This window comes from Copadichromis virginalis, linkage group LG16 (genome assembly GCF_057382275.1).
Source record: "Copadichromis virginalis isolate Kocher_CV1m ecotype Utaka linkage group LG16, C_Virginalis_male_GT1.1, whole genome shotgun sequence".
Taxonomy (NCBI): Eukaryota; Metazoa; Chordata; class Actinopteri; order Cichliformes; family Cichlidae; genus Copadichromis; species Copadichromis virginalis.
Genome location: NC_140633.1, coordinates 23,812,122 through 23,839,231, shown reverse-complemented (window position 1 = coordinate 23,839,231; position 27,110 = coordinate 23,812,122). Strand labels below are relative to the sequence as shown.

Sequence of the window (27,110 nt, the reverse complement as noted above, 5' to 3'; positions counted from 1 at the left end):
TAAAATTTGTCCGTAGTTTATTAATCAGTCCAACTGTACATAATGCAGTGAGAGAGGGACACCAGACAATGATTAACATGGAGGATTACAACAATGCCAGTGCTATGGCAGCACCTGGAATACACCGACAATCAGCTGGACTGGAAATGATAGCCCTGCACAAGGAAACTGTTCAGGCCTCGATATGTACAGGCACCATACAGAGTGTGTGTGTGTGTGTATAAGTGTGTGTGTGTGTGATTAAAAATATCTGTCTGGATGAAAAACACACAAAAATGATTTTCAGTTCCACAAATGTAAAAGGGTGCTCTCTCTCTTATCCTCTGAAATACTAATTCAGTTATTTTGATGATTTCTTTACTTGTCCATCCACAGTTTGAGTACACTGAAGCGAAATGAAAGGAGACATAGGAGTGGGCAAATACAAAAGATTAGCTGATTAGCAGAGGTTGTTTTTTTTTTTTCCTTTTGTAAAACCATGTCTACACCGATATCACTATTACCCATACTTTTGTGCAATATCTTTCTTTGCATAGTAAATAAAAGTTAAATGTTTTTTATTGTTGACATGCACCTATCTTTTGTAGCATATTTTCCTTGCAGATTTTGGGGACTCCCATATAGAATTATAAGCCCACTATAGTGATTTGCATGCAGCATTACCTGTAGAGCTGAACTTGATTTCCACTAAGAGTTTATGAGAGCAAAAAGGCTTAAGCCAGTATAGTGGGTGTTGATGAGGACTGTTAAGTGAGACCTGGCCGGACACGTGAGCGCCTGCATGGACAGACTTCATGCCCTCAGCATGAGAGGCACCACTGGCTGCAGACAGAGGGGAAAGTGCTCCGTGTGCAACAACATCCACATGTTCGGGTGATTGGTTCTTTGGCTTTTGAGTCAGTGTTGAAGATACTTCAAAAACAGGGGGCTAAATCGGATCACAGTCTGAATCTCTCCGGAAATGACGCGCTTCTCCTCGACACCACAGCTTTCTCTCTCTGTCCTCAAATCTGACTTTAGATTTTCTTCTCTAACCATTTTGGCCCAAATCCTAGTCTCAGTTTGTTTGTTTTTTATTTTAATAACATTACCAAAAACACCCGCTATACAAGATGTTAAGATAAAAAACAAAAGCATTTGATGTCCTTGGAAAATATGCTGTCAATTCCAACCCTGAACTCCTTAAATATGTACAGTGGTGTGTGCATGTGTGTGTGTGCGCATTCACTACATGGCCTGCATTGCCCTTATAGGTCCTCACATGAAGTTCTGCTTAAACAGGAGCTTCAACAGGCTTGTCACTGGGTTTGGTTTTTAATGAGGCTCTCTCCTGCGCTTTTTTTCTCCTCTTTCTGTGTTTTCTTTTTTCTTCTTTTTTATTTTTGCAGTATATTCATAGCTTTGGTAGCCATGCAGAGCCCCGCAGAGAGGGCTCTTCATGCCGGGCGCGGGCGGGTTGGGTGGGGGTCGGGCGGGCCAGCAAGCAGCAGGTTTTGTTTCGATTTTATTCATGCCAGGTGAGAGAGTGGTGTGGATTCCGCCTGAACGCCTGTGCACTGGCACTAAAGGATGGAAAGAGGAGCTCTGTCACTCTGGAGATCAGGGTGGAGGGGCGTGGGTGAGGTGTAGTTGAAAAAGGCTGCATTTATAATGTCACTACGATGGAAATTTGTTAAAATGTCCACTATGTCTTTTTCAAGTAAATCTAATGCCAAAGAATCAGCAGCAGTAAGTGCAGTCCAGCTGTCAGGTAGCCAACTAAGGAAGCCTTGGAGCAGTCCCTGTGTGATTGCCATCTTCTCCTTGGGTTAAATGGCTGTGGCATTGGGGTCATACCGCCGTTTCTTCACATTTCTTGATGAGGAGATAAGAAAAAGAAGTCAGCATCTGCTATAATTATATATGCAACGGAGCTAGTGCAACCTGGACAAACAACCACGCTCTCTTAAGGAAATGCTGTTAGTTGCAGTTTATTATGTAAGGCTGTGAGCAAAATCCCATACTTACGTACTTTTTAGTAGTAGTAGTAGTAGTACGTGAGGATTGTTTGGTATAACACATTCTCAGTATGTATCCAATAGCATGCGAGGTACATACTATTTTGGGTAAGCGGGACAGTGAGCTGAAATCTAACATTGATAACTCTTGAACTTGAGTGTTTAAATACATGCTTTCACTCTGCTGTTAATAAAATTTCAGCAAAGGCACTGGAATGTATCCTAAGGCTTAAATCCTACTGTTTAAGTGATACATAGTATGGGATTTTAGACACAGTGTAAGTGTGCCTGATGAAAATGTTCCAAATGTGCACTTTTTGAGGGCTTCAGGATCAAACGCCGAGGACACTGGAGTGAGGACAGGCTGGTCCATGTTGGCCCGCTCAGCCTTGACTGCAAAGAGACAGTCAGAGGTATTTACAGTCACAAACCTGAGGTCTACAGTGTCAGCGATGAGAAAACATCACATCTGCTTTACAGTTTTTGTAGTACTGGCCAGATCTGAAATAAATAAATATGTTTAATTTTTGAAATCAAAGAACAATCAAGTCTAAGCCATATTACATAATTTTTAAGGTGTTACGAATATAAATATACTCTGTTGCCTTCTTGCAGATGTGCTGATCGGCTCCTTCGTGCAACATCAGTTTACAAGGTGAAGTGTAGGAGACACGTGTCATTACCGGTATTGATGGGAAACACATTAGTTCCACTCAAAACAACCATCTGGGAGGAAAGAGCTAACATAACTCTACAGCGGAGAGGAGGAAAGAGGAGACGAGCACAGAAATAACGATCACAGCGGCGGCAGCAGCAACAGTAACTACTACCACAACAGTGGGACAACAATGAGTACAACAACAGGAGTGATGCATAACCTCCCCGTACTGTGGCTTGCTGTGGGGCTTCTATCACTCTGTCATGCACCTGTTCCAATAGTCGGCCAGTTGAAGGTGGCACTATTGCTGTGCGTGGTTCATGCAGTGCAATGCGCCGTGTCTGTACCGGGTCTGCGAAGCAGGCAGCAATGGCAGCTGGTGTGGGCGGGTCCGAGAGTCCTGCTCTGCTCTATGGCGGAGCTCAGCCATCCAGGTGGGTGTGGCCAGCCATGGCACAAAGGCTGCAGACAACAAAAAGGTCCTGGCTTCTCTCTCTCTCTGTGTCTGTGTGTGTTGTTCTCATAACTCCATTTAAAGCCTCGGCCTCAAAGAGCGACGGAGTGAGAAAAAAACATCATGGAAGTGATGAGAGCACGACAACCCTCGGACCAAATTGCTCAGGGTTTGTCTCAGCCTTTGTGCAATGAACTGACCTCCTCCAAATCAACAAGTCAACATGCAGAAATGTTTGGTTTCTTATTCTATTTTCTTTCTCTTTTTTTGTTTTTTTTGCTGTTTTAGTGACAACCATGATGCTATCTGGCATGCTTTAGTGGCTGTAGGACCATATTTATTATTTAGTCCTTAGGTCTGTTTAGATTAGGATGCGTAACACCCCTGTTGCTCAAGACAGCAGGCTAATCAGCGGTGGGTAGATTTCCTAGCCATAGAGTGACACTGAATGGTCTAGTTTAAGATTTTAAAGGGGAGTAATTTCTGTAATACAAGTACAAACAAACTTTTTTAACCACTTAGCTGTTATAAAGTATTCTGTCCCCTCTGTACTTTACTATGAAATGCATGTCAAACATTGAACCCGGCCCGTCTAATCAGTTTGAGGTTCTGCTACAGATGCACAGACACCCCCAGCGTTTCCCAAAGTCAAATTTACTCATACAGTATCAAACACCTGAACGCCTTCCACACCCATATGTGTTCTGCATGTCTCCTCGTCAGTGTGAGCCTAAGTGTAGTAAGTGTAACATGTCCACCCCGGGATGCTGTATTCTGTAGCAGGAGCTCAAACCCTGGTGTCTAGAAGCAGCAGGGATGCTAGAGTTAGAGCAGGAGAGGCATGCGGCGTGTTGCTTACTTAAAGCCCCATCCAGTCCCCCCCAGCACTATGGCAGCCACAAGGATGGCTCCGGCGATGGAGCCTATTATTAGATTGGTGGCACTAGGACCTGTAAAGGGTTATGGGGAAAAAGACATGAGTTCCTATACTCATTTACTGTATTAATAACATTTAGCTATACAATGATGATTTCACATGGAACAGAAAACATACCATAAGTATACTATTACAATAAAATGACTGAGTTTGAGAATGCATTTTTTTGCATGCTTTTCAACCCCCTTTTAGTGTTATAAAGAGAATGTAATCAAGCAAACGCCCTGGAAATATTTAAGTTTATCTGGTGTCAGTTGAGGTAGCGATTATCAGTGGTTTGTCTGTTAAGGTTGTGTAGACCCTGGGCATCCATCACTGTAAAGGTTTACAGGTGACATGTAGGTGTGATCTGCAGTGTGAGCAGTACAAAATGTTTTTAGGGGTCCCAGTCACCACACAGCCTACCACTGACTGACAAGCCAGGTCACTAACTGGACACTTCTCAGGACTGTTTTCATCTAAATGCCCCACATGCCCCAGAAAGGAGAGGATCACAGGAGCAACCACATAACGACTAAGAATAAGAGAAAGGAGAGGAAGTAGGGAGGGAAGAGGGAGGATGAAGAAAGAGGCTTGTAGTAATGGGGAACGACAGGAAGTGACAGGAGAAGGAGAGGAAGGAGGGAGGGAGGGAGGGGAGATCCATCAATCAATCACACGACACTGAAAACATCCAATCACATGACAATTATATGGTCATCACCAACACACAAGAAAACACAAAGCCACCGGGACGCACACACGGGCTCAGGCCGGCTCACGAGACCGCCCGCACACTGAGGCACCACTATGAGAGGAAGAGCTGTGAAAGGGTTAAAGATGCTTACTCTATTCCCCACCCTGTGCCTCCAAAAATCACCCCCAGGGCCAGAATGGTCCCTGCTACTGCCCCTATCAGCCTGTTAGTGGCCACGCTCACTGTGCAGAGGGGAAAAGGAGCATTATTACCACCCTGTCAAAAACAAATAGCAGGCTTCTGCTTCAGAGTCATGGATGAAGTGACCACTGCCCCGTAAGCCCCTCCCCCTGTGGTCAAAGCATCATCTTCAGAATCAGAGCAAACAAATCTTACACTGCTTTTACATTCTCCTACAATCAAAGCCTTTATGTTCCCCAGTAGACCTGTGAAACTCAGGAATGTGCGACTGACTCAGATCTAGCAGTGCGTCTGAGAGCGACACTGTAATAACATTTACATTAAACATACGATCAATGTGAATCTGGGCTAAATTAAAAAAGGGTGGATATATTCATTTTTGGATGGCGGATGGCGGGAGTAGAAAGGTTGGAAACCGACCCTTGGGTTCTTCTTCTGGAGTGACATCGGGCTCTTTAGGCGGGTCAGGCATGCTACAGTCTGTCCCGGCCCAGGTGGTGTCACAGGTGCATGTGGCTTCATTGTTGCATACCTGTGCACAGCAGACATACAGAGGTAAACAGAATGAAAGATGGAGTTTTTTTTAAATTCCCCTCAAGGAACTTTTTCTCTTCCATTTTTCCCCAACATTATACAAAAAAATCTGGCATAGGTTTTGACGTATGATAGAAAAAAACACAATAGCTCTGTTTTATTCAGCTCCAGTAATCCAAGCTGGTGTGAGCATCACAGAAAAGCATCACAGCGAGAAAAGTGCAGGATGGTGTAAAAAATGTATTTAATTTAGGCAAGCTGGTTTTCGGCTGACTGGCTTACTGGGACTCTTGAAGAAAATCAATCAACCGACGTGTAATTTCCCAGGCAGCTATAGCCCCCTGAGGAGAACTCGCTTGGGAAAAAAACTTCTTTAAGAAACATCTTAAGCTTCATTTATAGTGCTGAACTAAATCCCTGAAGAACCTAACGCTGCAGTTAGTTAACGCTTTGCATTTATACTTGTGCACTGGTGTGTCTGCATTACTTCATCGTCTCAAGTGAAACTCATCCAATCATGTTGGACTCTAAGATAATAAATACTGAACAATGGCTACATGGAACATTTTGAATTTGGAAAAATAGTAACTACTGCATTAGTAATTAATAGCAAAATGCTATTATTGGAATCATAATCACATATTGTAACCACAGGAAGTTACATTTCTGGGAAGATGCACGTCTCAATGCAGTATAGAGCAAATCAAGCTATTATTATTGTTTTGTGTCTGTGTGTTTATTTTATCATCAAAATAATATTTTCAAAAACAATTTGAGTTGCATTTAATTCAGGAAATATAAAGCATTGTATTTCCTGCAGAAAAGATTACGATTTTTGATTATTATGTATTTACATATTTTTAATTGTGGCAATTTCTACCACATCAGCTGAGAAATGATGCTGCACATGCCGGGCCACTCAGAAAGGAAGCACATTTAGAGTTTGAAACGACAGCTGGGATAGACTCGAGTACAACCCTGAATGACCCTGAATTGCATAAGCTGTTAAGAAAATGGATAGATGGATGAAGAGAAGTATTTTATTTATTTTTATTTAAATACATATTATTTAAATATTCTGCAACTTCTTCTTAAAAAAATCTAAATAAAGCAAGTTTGGCTTACTGGTATAAGAGGTATTTGACATTTCCATAAAAGGGTAGAGGTTTTCCCCAGTTTCCAGTTTGTGTTGACACCTGAATAAAGGATTGCCAGTTGCATATTTCCCTTAAGCTTGAGGCTTTTGTTTGACTTTTTCTACTGAGAAAAAGAAAATCAACAACCCTGGGCATTTGAAATGCAATGAGCCTCCTTACTTCTCCTCATCCCTCCAGAGTGAGATTTAATAAACAAAGAGCAAATACTGGTGTTTGCTGAACAGAAACTCTAAGTTAGAGCATAAACAGCCTTTATCCATGACTCAGTAAGCACCCTTTTCATCAAAGGTGTTGGAAACGTTCTGCAGCCCTTACAAACAAATACTACACGCAGTCCATGCTTGCTAATCTTCTAAAAATGAGTGAACACCCTCTCAATTTGCCAGTGAGCAAAGAGTAGGTGTAGGTAAGTGCGTACAAATACTCACCCCATGGCCCGAGCACACATGTCCGTTAGGTCCAATGGGGCAGGTGCTCATGTTAAGTGACTGGATGGGCAGACACTTGCGGTCAAGGCACATCATTGACGGCCCACAGGGAGTCCCATCCTCCACGTAGCCTAAATCAGTTTCATCATCCAAAAGGACGTGGGCACCCCTGAGGAGAAGGATGGAGTAGAGGTGAGGAGTGTTGAAGTCTCCCAAAAAATAAAGCTACAGAAGAAACACTGCCTGTAGGCACCCATTTTAGAAAGAAATAGAAAAACTTCTAGTAACAGCTTGCGTTTTATGAGAAAATGGCCCATTGCGACACAAAAAATCCCCCAAATTTACTACAGAGTTTTTCTATTTATTTCCCACATGGGTAAAGAGCCCCCAGGCCCCAGGCATTATATTAAAGTAAATGTGTTTACGTGCACTGTATGACGTTCCCTTGGTGGTTGAAGGAGGTGGGGGTACTGTCTCCTTTCATGCTTCCAATGCGAGGGACACGCCCGACATTGGTACACAAAAGGAAACCACAGAACACGTCACTGTAAAAGAGAGAGATAAGCAACCAAAAATGTGTACAGATAACACTCTTCCACCTGTCTAACAATGTAATGTTCACCTCTGCACCACCAATTACCAAAATGCACCAAAAAGCTCTATTAGTTTGGTTCAAAGCGACATCTGTAAAGATCTGAAACCTCGTACTGATAACTTTCATTTGATCTGTTACAGTCAATGTTTGGTCTTTAATATTAAGTGCAATTTTAAAGTCACACTGCTTACCTTTAAACATGTTTTACAAATACACTGCCTGGCCAAAAAGAAGTCGCCACCTGGATTTAACTAAGCTATTAAGTATAAGCCTTTCATTGGATAATTACTGCAGTGATTACTTAATGCAGCTGGCAACATGTCATTTAATTAACCCTAACTGATGCAGTGAACAAACAACCACATCACAAAACATTTCCCGTGATTGTGGAAAAGATTTTCGTTTGTTTCAGAAGGTTATTGGTCTGTTCTACTGTCACCTTTATATTGTTAGAGACCCCACAGAACTACAGAGAAACCCCAACAATGAGACAACACCCTATGAGCAAGCACTTGGTGACAGTTGGAAGGAAAAAATCCCTTTTAACGGGAAGAAACCTCCAGTAGAAACCACAAGTAGGCCCACAAGAATGCGTGGGCGACTTGGATCCATGCCATGGGTGTGAGGGGAAAGTGAGAGCAGAGGGAGTTAGGACAAAAGGCACACTATGGGAGAGCTAGAATTTAAAATGAATTACTAATAATTAAATGCAATATCCTTCTATAAACACATGGAAACTGAAAAAGAAAGTGAGTGAAGGACATGGGACTCTCCCAGCAGTCTAAGATTACTGCAGCATACCCAAGGAATGGTTCAGAATCACCTGATCCAGCCTTAACTATACGCAAAAAGGAAAGTTTTAAGCCTTCTGTTATCTCCAGCAAAGAAAAACTAAAACAAAAAAAGAAATGTCATTGTGTAAAACCTGGAATTGTATTGTATATTGTATAATGTATATTGCATAGCTTTTTTTGTTATACGTAAAATTGTATTGTATTTATTTAAATTTTTACTTTTTAATTATTTTATTTGCATTTTTTAATCACTAGGGTTTGAGAGTAACGAAATTTCTATTCTCTGTATGTCCTGTACATGTGGCAGAATTGACAAATAAAGTTGACTTGACTTGACTTGACTTGGAAGGAGGAACGAGGTCATAAAAAGAGGTGGATGAAATGATGGACCCATCATGCCGAGCGCCTAGTGTACAAGCCTGCAGAGGCAATTTTACAATCTCCGGCTGCTTCAGTTGGTTCTACAGTGTCATGTGGCCTAAAATAAGGTCAGCTGACTACCTGAATATACTGAATAACCGGGTTTTTCCATAGTGGATGTTTTTCTTCCCTGATAGCACATTCATGTTCCAAGATAGCAATGCTACGATTTATCACGCTCGGACTATGAATAAATGGTTCAAGGAGCATGAGACATCATTTTCACGTGTGGGTTGGCCAACCCAGACTTAACTGACTTTAACTGTTATTGGGAATATTGCCTTATTAGGAATGTGCCGGAGAAGACGTTCTGATTCCGCCGACATCAGTCTTGTTAAAAAATGAATGCCACTCTGGACGAGAATACATATTGTGAAACTGCATGAGCTTTTTGAAACGATGCCACTGCAAATGCGTGCTGTCATCGAAGCTAAAGGCAGTCCAGTTAAATATTTCAGGCTTCAGCTTTTTTTGGCTGGGCAGTGTAAACTGACTTGACTTTTACCACCACATCCCAGTTAAAGAGAAAAGCCAGGAAGACTGAAGACATGTGTGCTGAGGTGGTTTCCCTGGAATCTGTTTTTAGTAATTGATCTGATTGGTAAAAATACATTCCTGGCATTTGATGGCAATTATCCATTTTAAACAGGGTCCTTTGGCGCCCTCTGTTGGATGGCTGTAAAACAACAACAACTGAGAAACCTGATGCTGAAATTCCACATAACAGGATTAACTTGTACAATATATCTTTGGAATACCACAACAAAAATTTGGGGATCCTAAAGGATCTTGACAGTAAAACTTTCTCACCTATGCACAGCTGGCTGCTTGGTGCACAAAATGGGTGTAAATGTTGGCCGATCAGTTTAGAAAAGTTCAAAATATGCTTTCAGGCACTTTATTATTCAATGAATGTGCGACAGTGTTATTATTTTGTGCTCACTGTTTGCTACACTGGATCCATTTTTCTCCATCTTTTCCACAGTTGCCCTTCTCTGTCCCCTCCGTGTTCAGCTTCTCATAGCAGAACTTCTCCGAGCCTCCAGCCTCTAAAACAAAAAGAGGGGCGATGAGCTGCACGCTGCCTCTCCTTGTGCAGAACCCGTGCTCAAATTAACCCGAGAAGCATTAAACCTTACTTGATCCCCAGATGTATTTACACTGGTTCTCTCTGGTCTTACACTCTCCACTGTAACAGCGACCCTTTAGATAGAGATTAATAAAAAATCAGAAAACTTTGAGCACACGTTGGCATTTATATTTTTGTAAATACCCATTTCTTACCTGGTTTACCTGGCAGATGTAACCATCTTGTTTATGAAGGTTTGGCGGGCACTGTAAAAATCACAAAGAGAACAACCTTTCTTTTTTAACAGCCAAATTTGTGTTCAACGTGCAAAAAAAATGAACTAATTAAAGCTATTTAAAGCTAAATAAACCATAAGCTCAACCTGTCCCGAGTCCCCAGAGCAGGTCTCTGAGATGTCACAGTCGTTCACAGCATAGCGGCAGCTGTAACCTCGTGGGTAGAACTGGCAAGAAAAGGAGAATAAAACAGCGTTGGATTTCAGAAATCAACTACTAGTTTTTCAGAGCTTTAAAAAGAAAGAACCAAGCTTGTACCAAGCATGTTTTATTGCAGCATGGTCCATCGCTGCAGTGTGCCCCATTGGCGAGGGAGCACTTCTTGCAGCATTCCTTTTGGCAGTCCTGGAAACAAAGGGAAACGAGCTTCAAGCATCTGAACAAAGAGAAGATGACAAATGGGCGTGCGTGACGTGGTGAAGTAAAAAGACCCTCACTGTTCTCAGTCCGCAGTCGCACTCCTCTCCCAGTTCTACAAATCCATTCCCACAATTTGCTGCCTCGAACAGCTGTCAGGAGAGGACAAGACGGTGTAAAAGGAGCACGTGTGCGTAAAAGTTTGACATGTTGAGAGAAGGGGCGACTAACCTTGGTTGGCCTGTTGAACAAACAAGAACCTCCACCTTTCAGGAGGAACTCCTTGTAGTCTGAGATGCTGCATTTGGAGAATTTTTGTGGGTGTTGGACTCTGCAGAGAGAAGACAATGATATTTATAAGTTTGTCCAACCAAACAGGATACAGTCAAAAAAATATGCCTAAAATGTTGACTTCAAGTAATCTGAATGCATGCAAATTTCCCAAAAGTCAATTTTCATTAGATATCTCAAAATTTCAGCTTACTGACTAAAACGTATCACTAAGTTTAAAATCTTGAAATAATAACCTGAAATTTTGACCAATGGAAGTGTGTTTATGTTCTCAGTTGCAAGTTTCAAGTTAAATTGAATACAACATGATTTAAATTGTGGTGTCAAATAGAGGCGTGTAGAATGATAAAGCTGGGTATGCTTCTGGTCACTGACAAGTCACTATCGTAACAGCATGCTTTGTCCCTCAGTTTTTGAGTCAGAGCCACTTTTGCTCATCCTGTCCAGTTTCAAAACAACAAGATGGTGACGGCAAAATCCTCTCTAGGAACATAACTAACCAATGGGGGACACCCTGGTGACTACAGCTACCTTTTATATACCCAATCCTACTTTAGCTAAAAGAGTTGCTTATTATTCACAAAACAGCATGCCGAAATTACAGTAGGTGCAACTTATTCATTTTCTTACTTGTGTACTGACTGACTAGGTGGTTAAAAACTGTGTAACTGTATTAAACAGTCGCTCAGAGTTAGTTAATAACAAGCAACAAGGAAAAAAGCTGAACGAGTACTGATTACTACATTACTGAGTGCACACAAACGAGCATTTGTAATTGCTCCGCCATGTGAATGAATGACTGTGTATGCGTGTTTCTCGGGGGTATGTTGGATCTTACCCAGTATCCTCCATTATGCAGCCAGCCCACTGGCTAGTACAGCCGCATTCCTCTGCAAAACAGGGCAGAAAGTGTAGAAACACCAGAGAAAGAGGAACGGACAGAGTAAGAAAAGATAGCATCCACAACTTTCATTTTAAATAAAGACTTAGAGTAGACAAAGTAAGCATGTTAGCATAATTATTTATTTTTTTTTGTAATTTCAAAGAAAAGCAGTCTTAATCCGTGGATTTAACTCCTGATATCCAGCTTTCTGCTGAATAATGAAGAATCCTTTCACTTTATTTTACACTGACATTCTCCTTGGCAGCTTTGGGGCCACAAATAGACTTTTGCTGATGGTTAGCATTTTTTCCAGCTTGTAGTTTCTAACCTGGCAGCTGCCTCATTAAGCATGGCGATCTCAAATCTGATGGCATAAATTCTTTCTCAAACGGACATTTTCTGGTCTACTTTTCTCAAATACAGTCAGTCCACCGACGGTGACTTCTGGCAACAGGGTTGCAAAGAGACTTTTTGTTTTAGAGGAGGCCTGTGAATGACATCTAAAATATCAGTCAAGACTTTCAAAAAAATGCATTGTATCCTGTATTTAAACAGTTAAATGCCAATAGTAACAGAATAGTGAAATGTGAAAGTTCACTTAACACAAAACACTTCCTTCTTAGACCTAAAGAGTTGAGAGCAGAAGTATTTGTGGTGCTCAAAGTACTAAAAATACAATTTCGAGAAAGAAAAACACCTACATTTCTGCTACTTCTCCAATTTCCAGATGTGAGGTTACATCCAGTTAGCAGTCTTAAATAAAGTGCATTTAAACACCTGCCTTCAAAACATTTTCTCTACTTTACAAACAACTTTAGCCGTGCAGCAAAAGCATTTCAGTTTTGTGTGTATGTCTGTTTTAAGAGTGAAAAATGTTCCCATCCTGACCTTAATTCAAGCAAAGCTGGATAATGTTAGAGAGGCATCTGAAACCAGTGTAGGGATCACAGGGTCTTCAATAAAACACCAAATGTATCATAACTGACAGGTGCATTTTTGAGACCGCTACATAAAAACTGTTATTTACTATGTGCCATGAACTTTGTGACTTTAGCCTGCCATGCCTATCGTGCTTATAGCAGCTGTGTGTTAAGAAAAAGTGTTTCATGTTTACTTCTCTTGGATGCCGGATCCCACTGGATGCCCAGGTTCTGTGCCAGGCTCTGGGAAAGAGACACTACCATGGACGAGGTGGTGCCGTACTGTTGGCACAACAGTGACAACATATTATTCACCGTATAATCACACTGCGATACGTCCACAGAGCAATGCTGGATGTGTGACAGTAAATCTGACCTCATTGACGCCTACTCCACGGCTCACAGAACACATGCCTCCAAAGTACGCAGTGCTGCTTCTGCGGTAGTGGAAGGTGGCGTTTCTGCAAGAATGATGGAGATGAAGAATAAGACGGAAGATATAAATAGCACAAAGCAGGTAAGAACACAGCAGTGCTGCTTTAGTTACAGGCAGGCAAACAAAGCGTACTTCCATCAGAGCAAAACCAGAGACCACCCCAAACGATCTGTTCAGCCCCCGAAGGGTGAACTTACGAGAGTAGCTGCACAGAATCGGCATGGTGCTTGATGCTTTGCTGCCGGTACTTGGAGAAATCACGCAGCAGTTCCAGCGGCTTCACACTTATGGGGATGTGATCCCTGTCTGTCCAAATCTCCACAGCAACAAGCACCACACGTGTATGGAGTTGCTCTTTGAAGATCTGCCGTCGGAAGCAATGAATGGAAGCAGTAAAGGAAAAAAAACACAACAAAACGTGTGAGATAGAGGCAGAGAGCGACAGCAAAGGAAGCGGAGGACGGATGTAGAATAATGGGAGCGGGGAGGAATACAGGGGAGTGTTTACACACATACAAAGAACACAGACAGACAAGGATAACACTGATGTTTAGCCATGATGTTTGCCCGTTATTTTTGGAGTTTTGAATTCTTAGTTATCTATCTGAGTTTGGGTGTCTGTTTTGCTTTCTCTGTTATTCTAGTGTTTGAAGTTTTGATTCTTATCTGTGGCATGATGAGTTTTGGATTCCTGATTTGATCCTTTGCAGTATTACTGAAGATATGTTTTTTACGCTTAGATAAAATGAAAACAGAAGCCTGTTCTAGTCAAATGTGTACTTTTTTTATGCTTCCTTGTATTCCAGTTGCTGTCTTGAGGTATTGTAGCTCAAGACTAACCAGAGTGAGTTTCTTGTCTGTGTTTAGTATTTATCTTTTGAGTTATTTCCTGTTTTACTCTGTCAGTTGTCTCTTGTGTCTTGCTTTGACTTTTACTTCCTCCCCTGTGATTATCTTGTACCTTCACCCATGTTTCATTTCTCTCCTGCTCCCAGTTTGCCCTCAGGTTGTTTATATACACTCACTACAAACTGCATTTAAATGTTTAATTCTCCGGGCATAGATTCAACTAGATGCTGGAAACATTCCTCAGCAAATCTGGTCCATATTGATGTGACAGCCTCCCTCAGTTGTTGCAGATTTGTCAGCTGCACAATAATGATGTGACTCTTCCATTGCATCCCAAACGTGCCAAAGTTTTAGCAGCACTGTCACTTAAATAACCCGTTTCCCCATTCTGACAGTCAATGTAAGTTTCCGCAGGTCATCTTGACACCTCTACATGCCTCCATACACTGAGTTGCTGCCATGTAATTGGCCAATTCAATGGTTGGGCTAATGAGCAGCTATTGAAAAGCTGTACCTAACAAAGTGTCTAGTGACTGTATACTGCCTTTCTTCCAATTAGTCTTTGTCTTCCCTGGATGTGTGCTTGCTGTTTACCCCGGTTCTCTGTGGTTTCCTTGTTTTAGTTATTGATCTACGACGTCAACAAAATAAAAGGTTTGCTTTGCATTATTTTGTCTGCCTGGAGTTGTGCATTTTAGTCCTGTGACGGTCCTGTGACAAGGTTTACCATTGTAGTTTAAGCATCAAATGCAAATTAGACACGAGGGTGAATGAAATGTTAAACATTTTGCAGATAGTGAGCACTGAACAAAATCAAATCTTATCCAGCTTGTGATGCCAGAGAAGTCATGTGCTAGACCGCAGGTGTCGAACTCCAGACCTCGAGGGCCGGTGCCCTGCAGGTTTCAGATGTGCCGTTGATCCAACACAGCTGATTTAAATGTCTAAATTACCTCCTCAACATGTCTGGAAGTTCTCCAGAGGCCTGGTAATGAACTAGTCATGTGATTCAGTTGTGTTGACCCAGGGTGAGATCTAAAACCTGCAGGACACCGGCCCTTGAGGCCTGGAGTTCGACACCCCTGGGCTAGACTGTCAGTATGTTGGTGCTGATTTGGTGATAATAGTAGCTGAGTGAAGTTAGACCTGCTGATGGCAAAACATTAAAAGTCAACTGTTATTAAGTACAGTAGGAGACGTTGCCGGACTTCTAGTAGGTCTTCTACAGATGATATTCTAAAAGAGGTTTCCAAAAAAAGCACACACTCCAGTTTGCTCAAAGGATAAGTAAAAAGCTTACTCACACTATCCACAAGATTAACTACTGACTTGGCAAAGTTCCTCGTGTGCTGCTTGTTCCTGTGTCGTTTAAACTGCAAACAGAAAGGGGGAGGGAAAAATAGCACACAGTGATGTACAGTGTGTAACGTTCGGTGGCGCTTGCTGCTCCCTCTTCTGGGAGGGAGTCGGCCCAGGTCTGGAATATTAAAGAGTATCCTTTTGTCCATGATAAAATACCAGCCACATAGCATCAAATGAGGAAAAAAGGAGAGATTTTTACGCACCATACTGTGGTCACTGACAATCATGACTTCTAAATACTTCATCTCCTCAAATACGCTGCGAGGCATCTGCAAAACAAAACAACAATGGCCAGGCAGCTTCAAGTGTATAATTTGGAGTATCACCACAGGTCTAACCTTGTAAACGTCTGTGGGTGTTTTTATTGTAAACTGTGAAACGCAGCCGGGGTGAGTGCACTAAAGTCATTGCATTACTTCAGAGAGAGGTGAGATCAGAGACTTACTGCTCGCTTTTTCCTGCGCCTCAGCCAGGACAGTTCATCCAGCTCGGAGAAGAGCTGCTCCTCCTCTTCCTCTGCAAATAAGCACAAGGAAAGAGTGACACCTCTACAGACTCAAGTGTTTACATCCCTGTAGCCTTGTTTTGAAAGAAATCAGTTATGCATGTGACATTTTCCCAGAAATTTCCACAGCGTGTCTCAAAATTTCCTATGAAATGCAAAAAGACGAGTGAAGACAGGGAACTTGGCAAAACGGCAGCGAGGCAAGTGCTTGTGATCCAAGGAAAGTGATATACATTTGGTCCATTTGGCAACTATAACACTAAAATCCAATCCAGTTTGTTTTAAAGGTCTCTTCTGGGGTGACAGCCTATCTGGACCTTCCTGTCCTTGCTTTGTGTCTGAAGACAGGGATGATAATGTCAGGTTTAGGAAGTCACAAGAGGTGTGGTGCTGGTCAGAGGGGAAGGACTGATAAAGACAGTTATGTGAAAAGGTTAATGACAAGCATCGAAACCTTACCCTGCTCCACTGAATCATCATCCCACAAAGAAGAGGCTGCTCTTCTTAGTTTGTGAGGCCTAGCAGCTGTATCCTGTAGGAGTCAGGCAAACAAATCGGTGAAAAAAAAGGGAGGGTGACTTGTACAAGCAGGTAGAGCAAATGAAAAAAATAAGTTTAAACACATAATTTATCAAGGATTTACAAAAGTAAATGCAGGACTAAATAATTACACAAATAAAAATGTTTGGCGCTGAATGCCTGCTGCACATCTTTTCTGACGTTTAGCTGCTGTTATGTATCAGAGTGAGTACTCTTGAGTTGCTGATTTCAAGAGCACGAGGTGTTCCAGTTTTATAAAGAACAAGAGCACTTATGTTTGCATGTAAAGGGGGAGAAACTATTTTTCCCACCAGCAATGCAGTCAAATCCACTTGTAGTAGCAGGAAAAGGAACATTTCTAGCAGTGCACAAACATGTAGACCGTCAATGCTAGAAAACAGATACTGCGCAATCAAAAGCATGTCCGACAGATTATTACAACAAGAAGAAAGTGCTGGCAATCGCTAAACATCCCAGCACTCGTGATTTTTTTGGCCACAGATTCCCATTAGCACCTAAAGTTCCTCTTTCTCTATAACTATGATATAATTATGACTATTGGTCAGAGGGCCCGGTGGCACCAGTGTCCGGCAGCCTCGCCTCTGTCAGTGCGCCCCAGGGCAGCTGTGGCTACAATGTAGCTTACCATCACTAGTGTGTGAATGTGTGTGTGAATGGGTGGATGACTGAATGTAGTGTGAAGCGCTTTAGGGTCCTTAGGGACTAAGTAAAGCGCTATACAAATACAGGCCATTTACCATAACAGGAAGAACTGGTGTGGGCCAGAGCCATCACTGAATAGTCATTCAGGACTAGAAAACCACCCTAACCTTAACCAGCTTTCTACTATGGCTTGACAAATAGGAATTATGATGATTAACATACAATAAAAATGCAGATTATTTGTCTTTTGCTATAGCCATATGTAAAAAAAACATAAGGTCATGTTAATCCCATGTAGGAAATGGCCGTTTCCTTTGAAAACAGGATGATCCTGGTAGGATATCCTTGCCTGAGAACAAAAAGGAGTAACAGCATAAAACATGTGTTTCCATCCAAGGCGAGGATGTTTGTTTGATCGCAGTGTGCGTGTCTGCTAAAGGAATAACTTACAGTTGAATGATTCTGTTGTAAGGGCTCAATTAGATACACATGGACTCCATCGTCAAACATCCCACTGCCAGGCAGAGGGAGAATAAAAGGGAGAGACACACCAGTCAATACCGAGTCAATAGGAGCTAAGCAGCAGAGATGAGTACATCCAGAGATATTCTGAGCGCGGCGAGGATTTCACAAAAAAAAAAAAAAAATCTGATGTTCACTTACTGCAAACCGTTACAGGTAGATAAGGCTGCGTGGGAGTTATCGTTCCCTCTCACCTGGCCGTGGTAGTAACAGTGCTCACCGCCCTGAGAGAAGAAGACACAGTACTAAGGCAGCATCAGCGCTAGCATAATGCACAGAGTTGTGTGTACACCGTCGTGGCGCTGTGTAAAGCTGTCAGTGTGTTTGAATTTTCCAGCAGTCCTAAAAGGGTAACAGCTTGTGTCACAGATGTCAGTTTTGGCTTATTTGCAGCTCACTCCTGCAGGGGGGCTCAATCTATGCTTGTTAAAAGGGGAAGTTAATACACTGCAAGGTGGGTGCCGACACTGTTTGTGACTCAGCCCTCAGACCCCGGGTGAGCGCAGGACCCTGTTTCCCTCTGTCTCTCTCTTTTCTTTTTTTTTTTTTTAAACTAACTTTATTTAAAGTAAACAAGTTTACATATAAAATGCACATACACATACAATTACATATACAAAACCATGAGCACATACAAAAGGGAGAAACAAGGAGGAAAATCTAGCATCTGAGTCCACACAACGTTCACAAGACTTACAGTTTTAATTCGTTCCACACACTTCACCCATCCCGTCCTGCACTGATACTGCAGAGTGCTTTCTCTCCCTCATCATGTGACCAGAGCTCCAGCAGGAGGCTGCAGGGGAGCAAAACCCTGCTGATTCAGCTACAGCATGCCCAACCCAGCTCTCTGCCTGAATCAGCAGCAGGAGAAAACAGCTCTCATTTCCATCTCACTAGCTTATATCCTCATCCATCTATCTATCTATCTATCTATCTATCTATCTATCTATCTATCTATCTATCTATCTATCTATCTATCTATCTATCTATCTATCTATCTATCTATCTATCTATCTATCTATCTATCTATCTATCTATCTATCTATCTATCTATCTATCTATCTATCTATCTATTTCTGTGCAAGGTCAAAGCAGCATACACATGGCCCACCACAGCAAAATAACTGAGAAATGTGTCTACTTAAACATTACCTTTGATATAACAGGTTTCTCTCCTTCATAGTGGATCTCAACATAATCTGAAGACAGCAAGTCACTGAAGAAAACAGAGACTGCAGTTAGTAACAGGAGGAGTTGCCAGGAGGAGTAAAAGGAGGTGATGCAGTGAAAAAAACATGCAGGAGTCTGTCTGTCTCGTTTTGCTTTCTCTGACTCACATATTGTGGTTTTAAACTAGTGGTGAGAGAGCAGTGCTTTGGTTGGCGTTTAAACACGAACAGTCATCACCGCCGGGCCCGCATTTGGCTGCACAAACACTCCCCTGGCATCTCAAAAGTGCAGTGGAGATGTTAAATGTTGTCTGCCCTCAGGAAAAATTACTATGCAGGTAACCTGGGGATGACTAACTAGCCCGGCAGAAGATGCACAAAATAAAACTGGATTTGATAAAAAATCTCTCAAAAGCACCCTGAGAACAGAACAGAACAGAAGCAAATTATATCATATGAAGCTACCTGCTTCTGCATCAGATTTGCCCAAATCAAACTGAACGGAAAAGCCTAATGCGATAAATTATCCTAAGGCCTCAACCTCACCTTGAACACAACAGTTCTCTCAGCAGCTCCCTGAGTCAGCGTCCCTCACACGCTCGGTCTGCTAGCTGACTTCAAGAGATAATTTCTGCCACAATGGCGCTTTTTTTTTTTCTGAGTAACCTTGCAAAACGGAAACATCCCTCCTCTCTGAACATATAGCTGTGCTGCAGCAAGAAAAAAAAAGGATGGAAATAGTGGCTCTGTATTGTGACACCAGCAGTGTGACCATTTTTTTTGAGTGATGCGTTGGAGCATGTGAACAGGAAGTGCACCATTACGAGAGGAGAGCCAAGGCGCGAGCAGTCTCTGAGAGATTCCTGAGTGAAGGGCTATTTATAGCTTGACAGATGAGAAGAGTGGGCCACACCAGAGTGTATCGGTGTTTGAACGGCTGTGTGTGCATAAGTGTGTGGTTGGCTCTCTGGCTGGCTGGTAACAAAACTGAGTGTGGAAAGGTAAAGCGCCGGAGCGTGAGCATCTTGACGTATGTCTGTTTAAATGTCTATGCGCCACGGTTGCGCGTGGAGACCATGAGGAGGGAGTTCTGCCCCAAGGTCTCTTGGTTCACAGGAGACGGAGCGCCACAATGCAGCAGGAGAGGCAGCAGCACATGAAAGGCACAAAGAGGTAAAGGAGAGAGAAGGGACCAAAGAGCTGCAGGAGGTTCTCACGTCTGGCGCCAGATCAAATGTAACTCTAAAATCCTGTAGCAGCACATGACACACTCATGCTGTTCATGCAAGGCAATAATCTGCTCTGAGGCTTAATATATGGAGATGCTATTAAGTATTCAGAAAGACGGCAAAGGAAGAAAATCTCCCAGACAAAGTCGCCATTGTGGCCACTGACGATTTAACTAACGCATTTCAAAAACATCCAGATTCTTTAAAAGTAAGACTTGTATTAGTTTCTGTAAATCATCTTTTTAGTTGCTTACAATTCCAGGTACGGTAAGAGGTGAGCAGATAAAGCAGCACCCACTAGCAGGGTGCAGACCTATCTATATTTAGATCAGTGCTGCTGCAGCTACAACACTAAGCAGAATTCAAACCCCTATTCTTGCACAAAAAAAGCATCTAGTCGAGAACCTACAAGCAAACAGCTGGGAATCAAGGTCACACGTGCAGGCCTCTTCACTGCTGCTGAGATTTTCCTGTTGTACACAGCAAAATCTCCAGTGTTAAATTAACACTAGAGAGTGTCTATATGGGTCCACACCTCTGAGTGTTAAATACAACACTGTTGAGTGTTAAATTAACACTTTTGACAGTGTTATATGTTTAAAAGTAACCTAGTCAGTTTTGAAGATTAACAAAGACTAACACTGAGCAGTGCTGATTTTCTAACACTGGAAAATAACTCAAAATGTTAGAAATATTCCAGTGTTAGAAAACCAGCACTGCTCAGTGTTAGTCTTTGTTAATCTTCAAAACTGACTAGGTTACTTTTAAACATATAACACTGTCAAAAGTGTTAATTTAACACTCAACAGTGTTGTATTTAACACTCAGAGGTGTGGACCCATATAGACACTCTCTAGTGTTAATTTAACACTGGAGATTTTGCTGTGTACTATGTGGTGATTCCTGAACGGAGTGACAGGCTTTTCTGTCATTTGACATGATGCATGCGATACAAGAAGCGATGTATTTTTCATTTCAGCTAAACCTCACGGGAAATGTTCAACTTAAAACGAAGATAGCAGTGACAGACACTCTGAAGATATCCCAGCGCCGATATGTGATCTCCAAAACCGCAGACTGCAGAAGATTTCTGAACTTGTACATTTGGGCAATAAAATAAATACTAATTGCTCCATACTGCTGCACTGCCTACAAGTCTTTATCAGCCTTGACGTGGGCACTCACATGATACGCAAACCACTATGAAGCCAAAGCTCCAACATTTCCTTCATTATAGCTGAAGTAACAACTGTGTAAAGTAATTTCAAAGCGTGTTTACAGGATCTTAAGTTTATGGCACATCCTCTGTGATCTCAGCAAGCCACAGGCACAAGCTGAATATCCAACCACATGATAAGAAAACATAAAAGTAACTACGTCCTACAGGAATTTTTCACATGTACGCCAGGCTTCTTTATACAGGGAGTGAATCAATAGATGCAGAACACAGAGCAGCCGTCTCCATCCTCATTTTGATGCAAGCTTATTAAATCCTCATTAAATATAGAGATGTTGGTTATCCAAAATCCTTCATATAAAACTAGTCTGGCTGCTGAGCTGACGTCGCTCTTAGCACTTAGCAACCAACGTGCTGACCCACAGTTTCCCTGATTACATTATCTTCAATTGATGCTGCATTAAGCTCTGTTCTGACACATTATACATATCATTTACAAACAAGAGTCAGCTACTCGACGTGGTTCATCGCTTCGTATCATAGTCCGAGTCGACTTTCAGTTCACTGAACGTCTGCTCTGTGCTGTCATGATAGAAATACAAGTGTAGTGCACTTATGCATGTTCTCTTTGAGTCCTACACTGGTCTTTATATTTTGTATCTTTCTGATGACAACAATTTCATTATATTTATTATTATTATGGTACACCAAAATCTGCAACAAGCAGATTTATATTTAAATTAGTAAAGGATTTAAAACAGGAAATAAGAGTTATCTTAATTGTATTCTATACAGCACCACGTATTATAGCGTGAAGAGTGTCTATGATAGGCTATATGGATGCTGGTCACAAGGCCAGCATGATACAAGATACTGAAATTCTATTGTTTTCATCTATTTAGTCATTTTTGTTGAGATGACCTTGAGAACAAATACTCTTTTACATGTTCTTATCATCTGGTGTCATTTCCCATAAAGGGCTGTGATGCGTCTTTGTCTCATGCTTGATTAGTACTCAGTCAGTCTGGTGGTGAGATTTTGGGGAAAAAACAAGGACAGGGAGATAAACAAAATCCTTACACATCTCTGAGTTTCACAGAAAAAAAAGCCCACAATCAATAACACTAACCAATTTAAGTGAAATAAATTGCTGTGGTTAAATTAGATTAGGAGAACTTACTTGTTAAGAGACAGATCTAGAACAAATCTGGAGCCAAATGCCTCTAACTGGAAACTAACTTGGGCTAGGTGGACTGCCTGTAGAAGAGAAAAAGAGTAGTCACTGCAGATAATGGTAGCTTGCAAAACAAATAAGATTATAGCAGCGTCTCACTGAGCCAAAATCCTCCAGGGTCTGCCTTCAACTTCGTGTACAGCACAATGCACAAAGAACAGATGTGCTGTATCAATGACGGATGTTAATGTACAGTGGGTTGACGGGAAGAAGTGCTTCTTTCAGCACACTTGCTTTGGCATCACTCCAGTTGCTAAAGAAACACGTAAACTATGCTAAGTGGGTCTATTTTGACTATTATCTTAGCTTTGACTGATTCTCTACAGCAAACTGACATGAAATACTGGGATCAGACCAAACAACGCATTATTATGTACTACAACCTTTGACCACACATCTTGCAAACTTTTTGCACAATCAAGGCTATGCAAGCACTAATCATCTTCATCCACCCCTCTTCCACATACCTGGCCCTCTGAAGCTTGGTTCTTAGCATGGGTGTTCAGGTCATGGTAGGTACTCTCAGAGTCCTCGTTTAGGTAGTAGATCAACCGAGAGGGGTAGGTGATCACATGCTCTACTGCATGGTGTGTTGTGTTGTCTGTGGTGGGTGCTGCAGTTGCCTGTTGCTTCAGCAGAGCCGACACTGCGTCCCTCTCAACCTTGTCCTCTACTCCTTGAACCTCTGCAAGGGATTTTTTACAGCACAGATACATATATATGTTTTTTAAAACTACAGATATGCACAAAGGTATCATCTTTAATTCATTAAACACAATTGTTACACTGAGGCAAGTGGCTTTAGCTTTATGCCAATTTTATGACACAGTTCATCTGCAGTGATTACATGCAGCAGTATACTCAAAAACTAATAGCCACCACCAATTACACTGATTTGGAACACAGACTATAAACTGCCTCATTTAAATAAAAACCACTTTTGATACGGTTATTGCCAAAGTAAAAACTGCACCAGATAAATACTGTTCTCATTTAATCCGGCGTGCCTGGATAATATCACGCACTTGAACAAACACAGAGCCTGTGTGTTAGACTTAATTCAAGCGTAGTAAATATCCATAACAGTGATCATTGTGTTTTTACTAGCTGAACAAAAGATGCTGAGATGCTGTAGTCTGCCCTCATGCAGCATCACGCTAAAGACGCAGCGTATTAAATACAATAATTCCCGGTGGCTTCCGAGGAACGCTGTTATAGATCCAAAGCACATCACCAAACAACATTTCAGCACAAAGCACAGAGTGGTAAGCGTACGCGATCACATTAAAGTGACAAAAAAGCCAGCAGGCTGTGGCAGTACCTACCGAGTGAAGCTAGTGATGGATGAAGCCAAGGCAAAAGGATGCTGACGAGCAAAGTGGCCAGAAATATCAAATGCATGATTCATATTTGATAACTGAAATATCTCAATATCAACACATCAACGCAGTTAATTGCTCGCGGCCCATCGTGGCGGGGGAGGTGCCGTGGAGGGGGGATCTCTTCATGGATGCAGGAGACACCGGGTTTTACTGCTGCAGTAGCGGAAGAGGAGGAGGAGGAAGAAGCGGAGAGAGGAGGGGTGGGGGTGGGGGGCTGAAAGAAGGCGGTGGCCAGGAGGCAGCTACTGGAAGTCTACCAGCAGGTTGCTGCTCCTCCTTGATGAGCTCAAATGCCCTTTCTCACCACAGACACAACCAAGTGAGAAAGGACACTGCCACTGATATAATATAATATACTATAATAACATAGTAGTTACATTATGTAAGCACTTGCCACTGTAAACAATACCAGTATAGAATAATCGTTCGACTTTCAAGTTTGGTTTCTGTGGTTTTCTAATTAAAGAAAATGTCAAACTGTGTCTGCTGGGAGAGAAAGTACTGGGACCATTCAGCAGCACCATAATCTTCTGAAACGGCTCCATGTATTATCAGCAGCGTAAACCAGACCGTGTGCTGTAATTGCTCTTTAATAATTATCAGTATTATTCAATATGTAACTTTTATCTGTTGTGTAAAGGTGCCTTGAGTCAAAACCTAGTTCTAACATCCTTAAAGTGGTAGTTTTTATGATAACTCACATGGTGCATTTTCCTGAATGTTTTACCTGAGCTGTGCGGATGCGCAGAAAACCCGGGGCCAGGTAGTATTCCAGTAATTTGGGACTCTGTGGTGCATAATAAAGCTGCCCCCCCCCCCCCCCCCCCCCCCCCCCCCCCATAGTGTGTGCTCATTCACAACTGGGGTCTAAAAGCACATTTTCGCCCAATGGCTAGAGCAAATTTATCCACCCATTCGACATAAAATTACTGTATGCAGCCATAGTTGTACTTAATTAGTTATTACGCTCATATGAGTGAAATACTGCATAACATTTTAAGCTGATGATATGTTTTAACTGCCTAATCTGGTATCTTTGTTTTTGTGAGGGCAGACATATAATAAGAACAAAGCCTCATTAATAGGGCACACTTGAATTTGTCTAATTTTTCAAAAAAGAAACAAATGAATCTCAGTAAATGTTTAATGTGGACAATATAGGTGTAATTTAGTTGTTTGTATGTTATACTTTAACACTCTATAAACCCATGCGTAATAATTTTTATGTAATTAACACTTTATTAATCCTAATTAGTGTATAACTAGGGTAACAATTAACTAACCAGGGACTGTAATATAAGATGTTATAAAACAGTAAATGGTTTGTAAATGCATTTGAGGCAAAAATTAATGTAATATTTCCACCTGAAATCTACTCAAGCACTATAAAACAACATGAAACTTACATGCTTATGCAGGGGTGGATCTACAGCCGGGTAAGGGAGGGCAACTGCCTTTGAACACCCACCCCCCTTCACCCAGAACTTTTCTAGTTCTGCCCCAGTGCTGATGCAAAGTATTCCCATTTTTAATAAACTACTAGAAAAAATTTGCATATTCACTTCACTGCTACAGCCTCATTCACTGCAGGTGCTTTCTGTAGCTTTTTGAAAACATCATGTGAAAAAGAACGTTTTCACATGACTCTTTTCAGAAAATATGAAGTACACCCTTACTGACCCCATTGAAATTCAGACGTAACGCAGCAGCCAGGTGCTGGTGATCAAATAAACCACATTAAAAGATCATCAGAAAGTGTAAGCACTTCTACTAAAACTGTAACAGTTTGCTGGTTCGGAGCATCCAGTTGTGCGCAAAGGTGTCACGTGTCAAATTTTTTCCCAACGTCAGACCATGCAGTGCTCACATCTCAGATCCTACAGTCCTCAGTTCGCATGACAGGTAGAAAGCATCTTCTCTCTAAAAACAACATGTCAGCTTAGGTTACCAACGTTGCATCTAAACAAACCACAAGACTTCTGGAAGACCTGTGATTACCTTTGGACTGACAAGTGGAGGCCATCAGTCTGACAGCTAAAGTTTGGCTGAAACTGGGTCAATCAGCAGGACATTGATCCCATGTACAGCAGCAAATCTACAACAGAATGGCTGAAAAAGACAAGATTCAAAGTGCCAAAGTGGCCCAGTCAAGGTGCAGACATCAACCCCACTGAAACGCTGTGGTGGTATCTTAAGATAATTTTGCATAAACAAAAGCCCACAAACCTCAAGGAGCTTAAGTGCTGCAAAGAAGAGTGAGGCAAAATTCCTCCACAACAATATGCCAGACCGATAAACACATACAGAAAACAATTATATCAAGTCATTGCTGCTAAAAGTGGTTCTACAAGATACTGAGGTGTACTTAGTTTTTCATGGGACTGCAGAGAGTCCTGTGAAAACTTTATTTTTCACGTGGCTGTATATGCCCTGTTCATGTCCTAATAGACAGAGGACATGCGCATGTGTCTCAGTTCACTATGATAGTGAGCCATTGTAAAAAAAAAAAAGAAAGAAAAGAAAAACAAGGTCTTGCTCTTGAAGAGCACTAATGGATCAGAGCATCACTAATTTTATTATGTACACCATACAAAAAAGGACCATACAGTATAACAGGCAAGCTTCTATTTTAGGATGTCCGGTTATGGATCCCAGCTATAAAAGCAGGACAAATCTACATACTTATTTTTCATACTGACATTTTATTGATGTGAAGTATGTAACATATACCTCTGAAAACATTCTAAATGTAAACAAAAAACAGGAGTTTTGTTCAGGTGAGCTGCTGCTAAATGTTTTTCATCCATCCTATGTTTAAAAAATTTGTACAGTAATTTTTGGTAAGCCTATTTTGGCCACCGATCTGACAAAAACAAGCATGAGTGCTTGTAAATTTCAGCATGAGTGATGTAAATGATCAGCATTTTCAAGAATTTCTTGGAAAATAAGGAATTGAAACATGAAACTGAACAGAAGTGTGCGTCAGTAATGACGACAGCTCTTATAAGTTTCCATAAAAGTCTGTGTGAAACGACATGAGTGTGTGACAGTGCCCATGTATGAATATCACTGGATGATGTAACGGTAAGGTTTGATTGTTAGCCTCCATAATTTGGTGGAAACAGAGCTGTTGTAGGATGTGACAGCTCCCCCCTCAGGACTGCATAGTCCACAGTGAAGCGACATGTTCACTTTGAGCTTAAGATTAATATGAAACTGTGTGAATATCTGATGAAACAAACGGTGATGAGCAAGCAGTAGTGGTAGTATGAACTCCCTGCTAGTTAAATCTTATTAATGATAGGATAGAAAGAGTTATTTGACGATTTGACTCGTAAAGAGGTTTCAGATTGTGATGTGACAGCATGTTTT

General features: G+C 41.6%; 1 protein-coding gene across 6 annotated transcripts; it reads right to left on the bottom strand.

Moving 5' to 3' along the window:
- On the bottom strand, nt 1–23,931 carry adam23b (ADAM metallopeptidase domain 23b). 6 transcript variants are annotated; one of them, XR_014915496.1, is made up of 27 exons: nt 23,682–23,930; nt 22,824–23,041; nt 22,303–22,379; nt 18,700–18,763; nt 17,686–17,768; nt 17,473–17,536; nt 16,279–16,351; nt 15,760–15,830; nt 15,518–15,583; nt 15,257–15,325; nt 13,301–13,467; nt 13,044–13,128; nt 12,862–12,949; nt 11,703–11,754; nt 10,805–10,904; nt 10,654–10,725; nt 10,475–10,561; nt 10,303–10,383; nt 10,136–10,186; nt 9,991–10,054; nt 9,795–9,900; nt 7,468–7,587; nt 7,043–7,211; nt 5,344–5,455; nt 3,969–4,059; nt 3,003–3,200; nt 1–1,854 (listed from the first exon to the last, which is right to left on the bottom strand). XR_014915496.1 is itself a non-coding variant. In XM_085433935.1 (26 exons), the coding sequence occupies exons 1-26, from the start codon at nt 23,755–23,757 to the stop codon at nt 1,809–1,811; spliced, it is 2,352 nt and encodes a 783-aa protein (XP_085290061.1). In that variant the 5' UTR covers nt 23,758–23,931; the 3' UTR covers nt 1–1,808. The 6 variants fall into 6 exon arrangements, 5 of the variants coding, with proteins under 5 accessions (XP_085290061.1, XP_085290060.1, XP_085290064.1 ...); XM_085433935.1 differs by lacking the exons at nt 3,003–3,200; nt 3,969–4,059 and adding an exon at nt 4,874–4,964 and having other exon boundaries at nt 23,682–23,931; XM_085433934.1 differs by lacking the exon at nt 3,003–3,200 and having other exon boundaries at nt 23,682–23,929.
- Nucleotides 23,932–27,110: the final 3,179 nt, after the last annotated feature.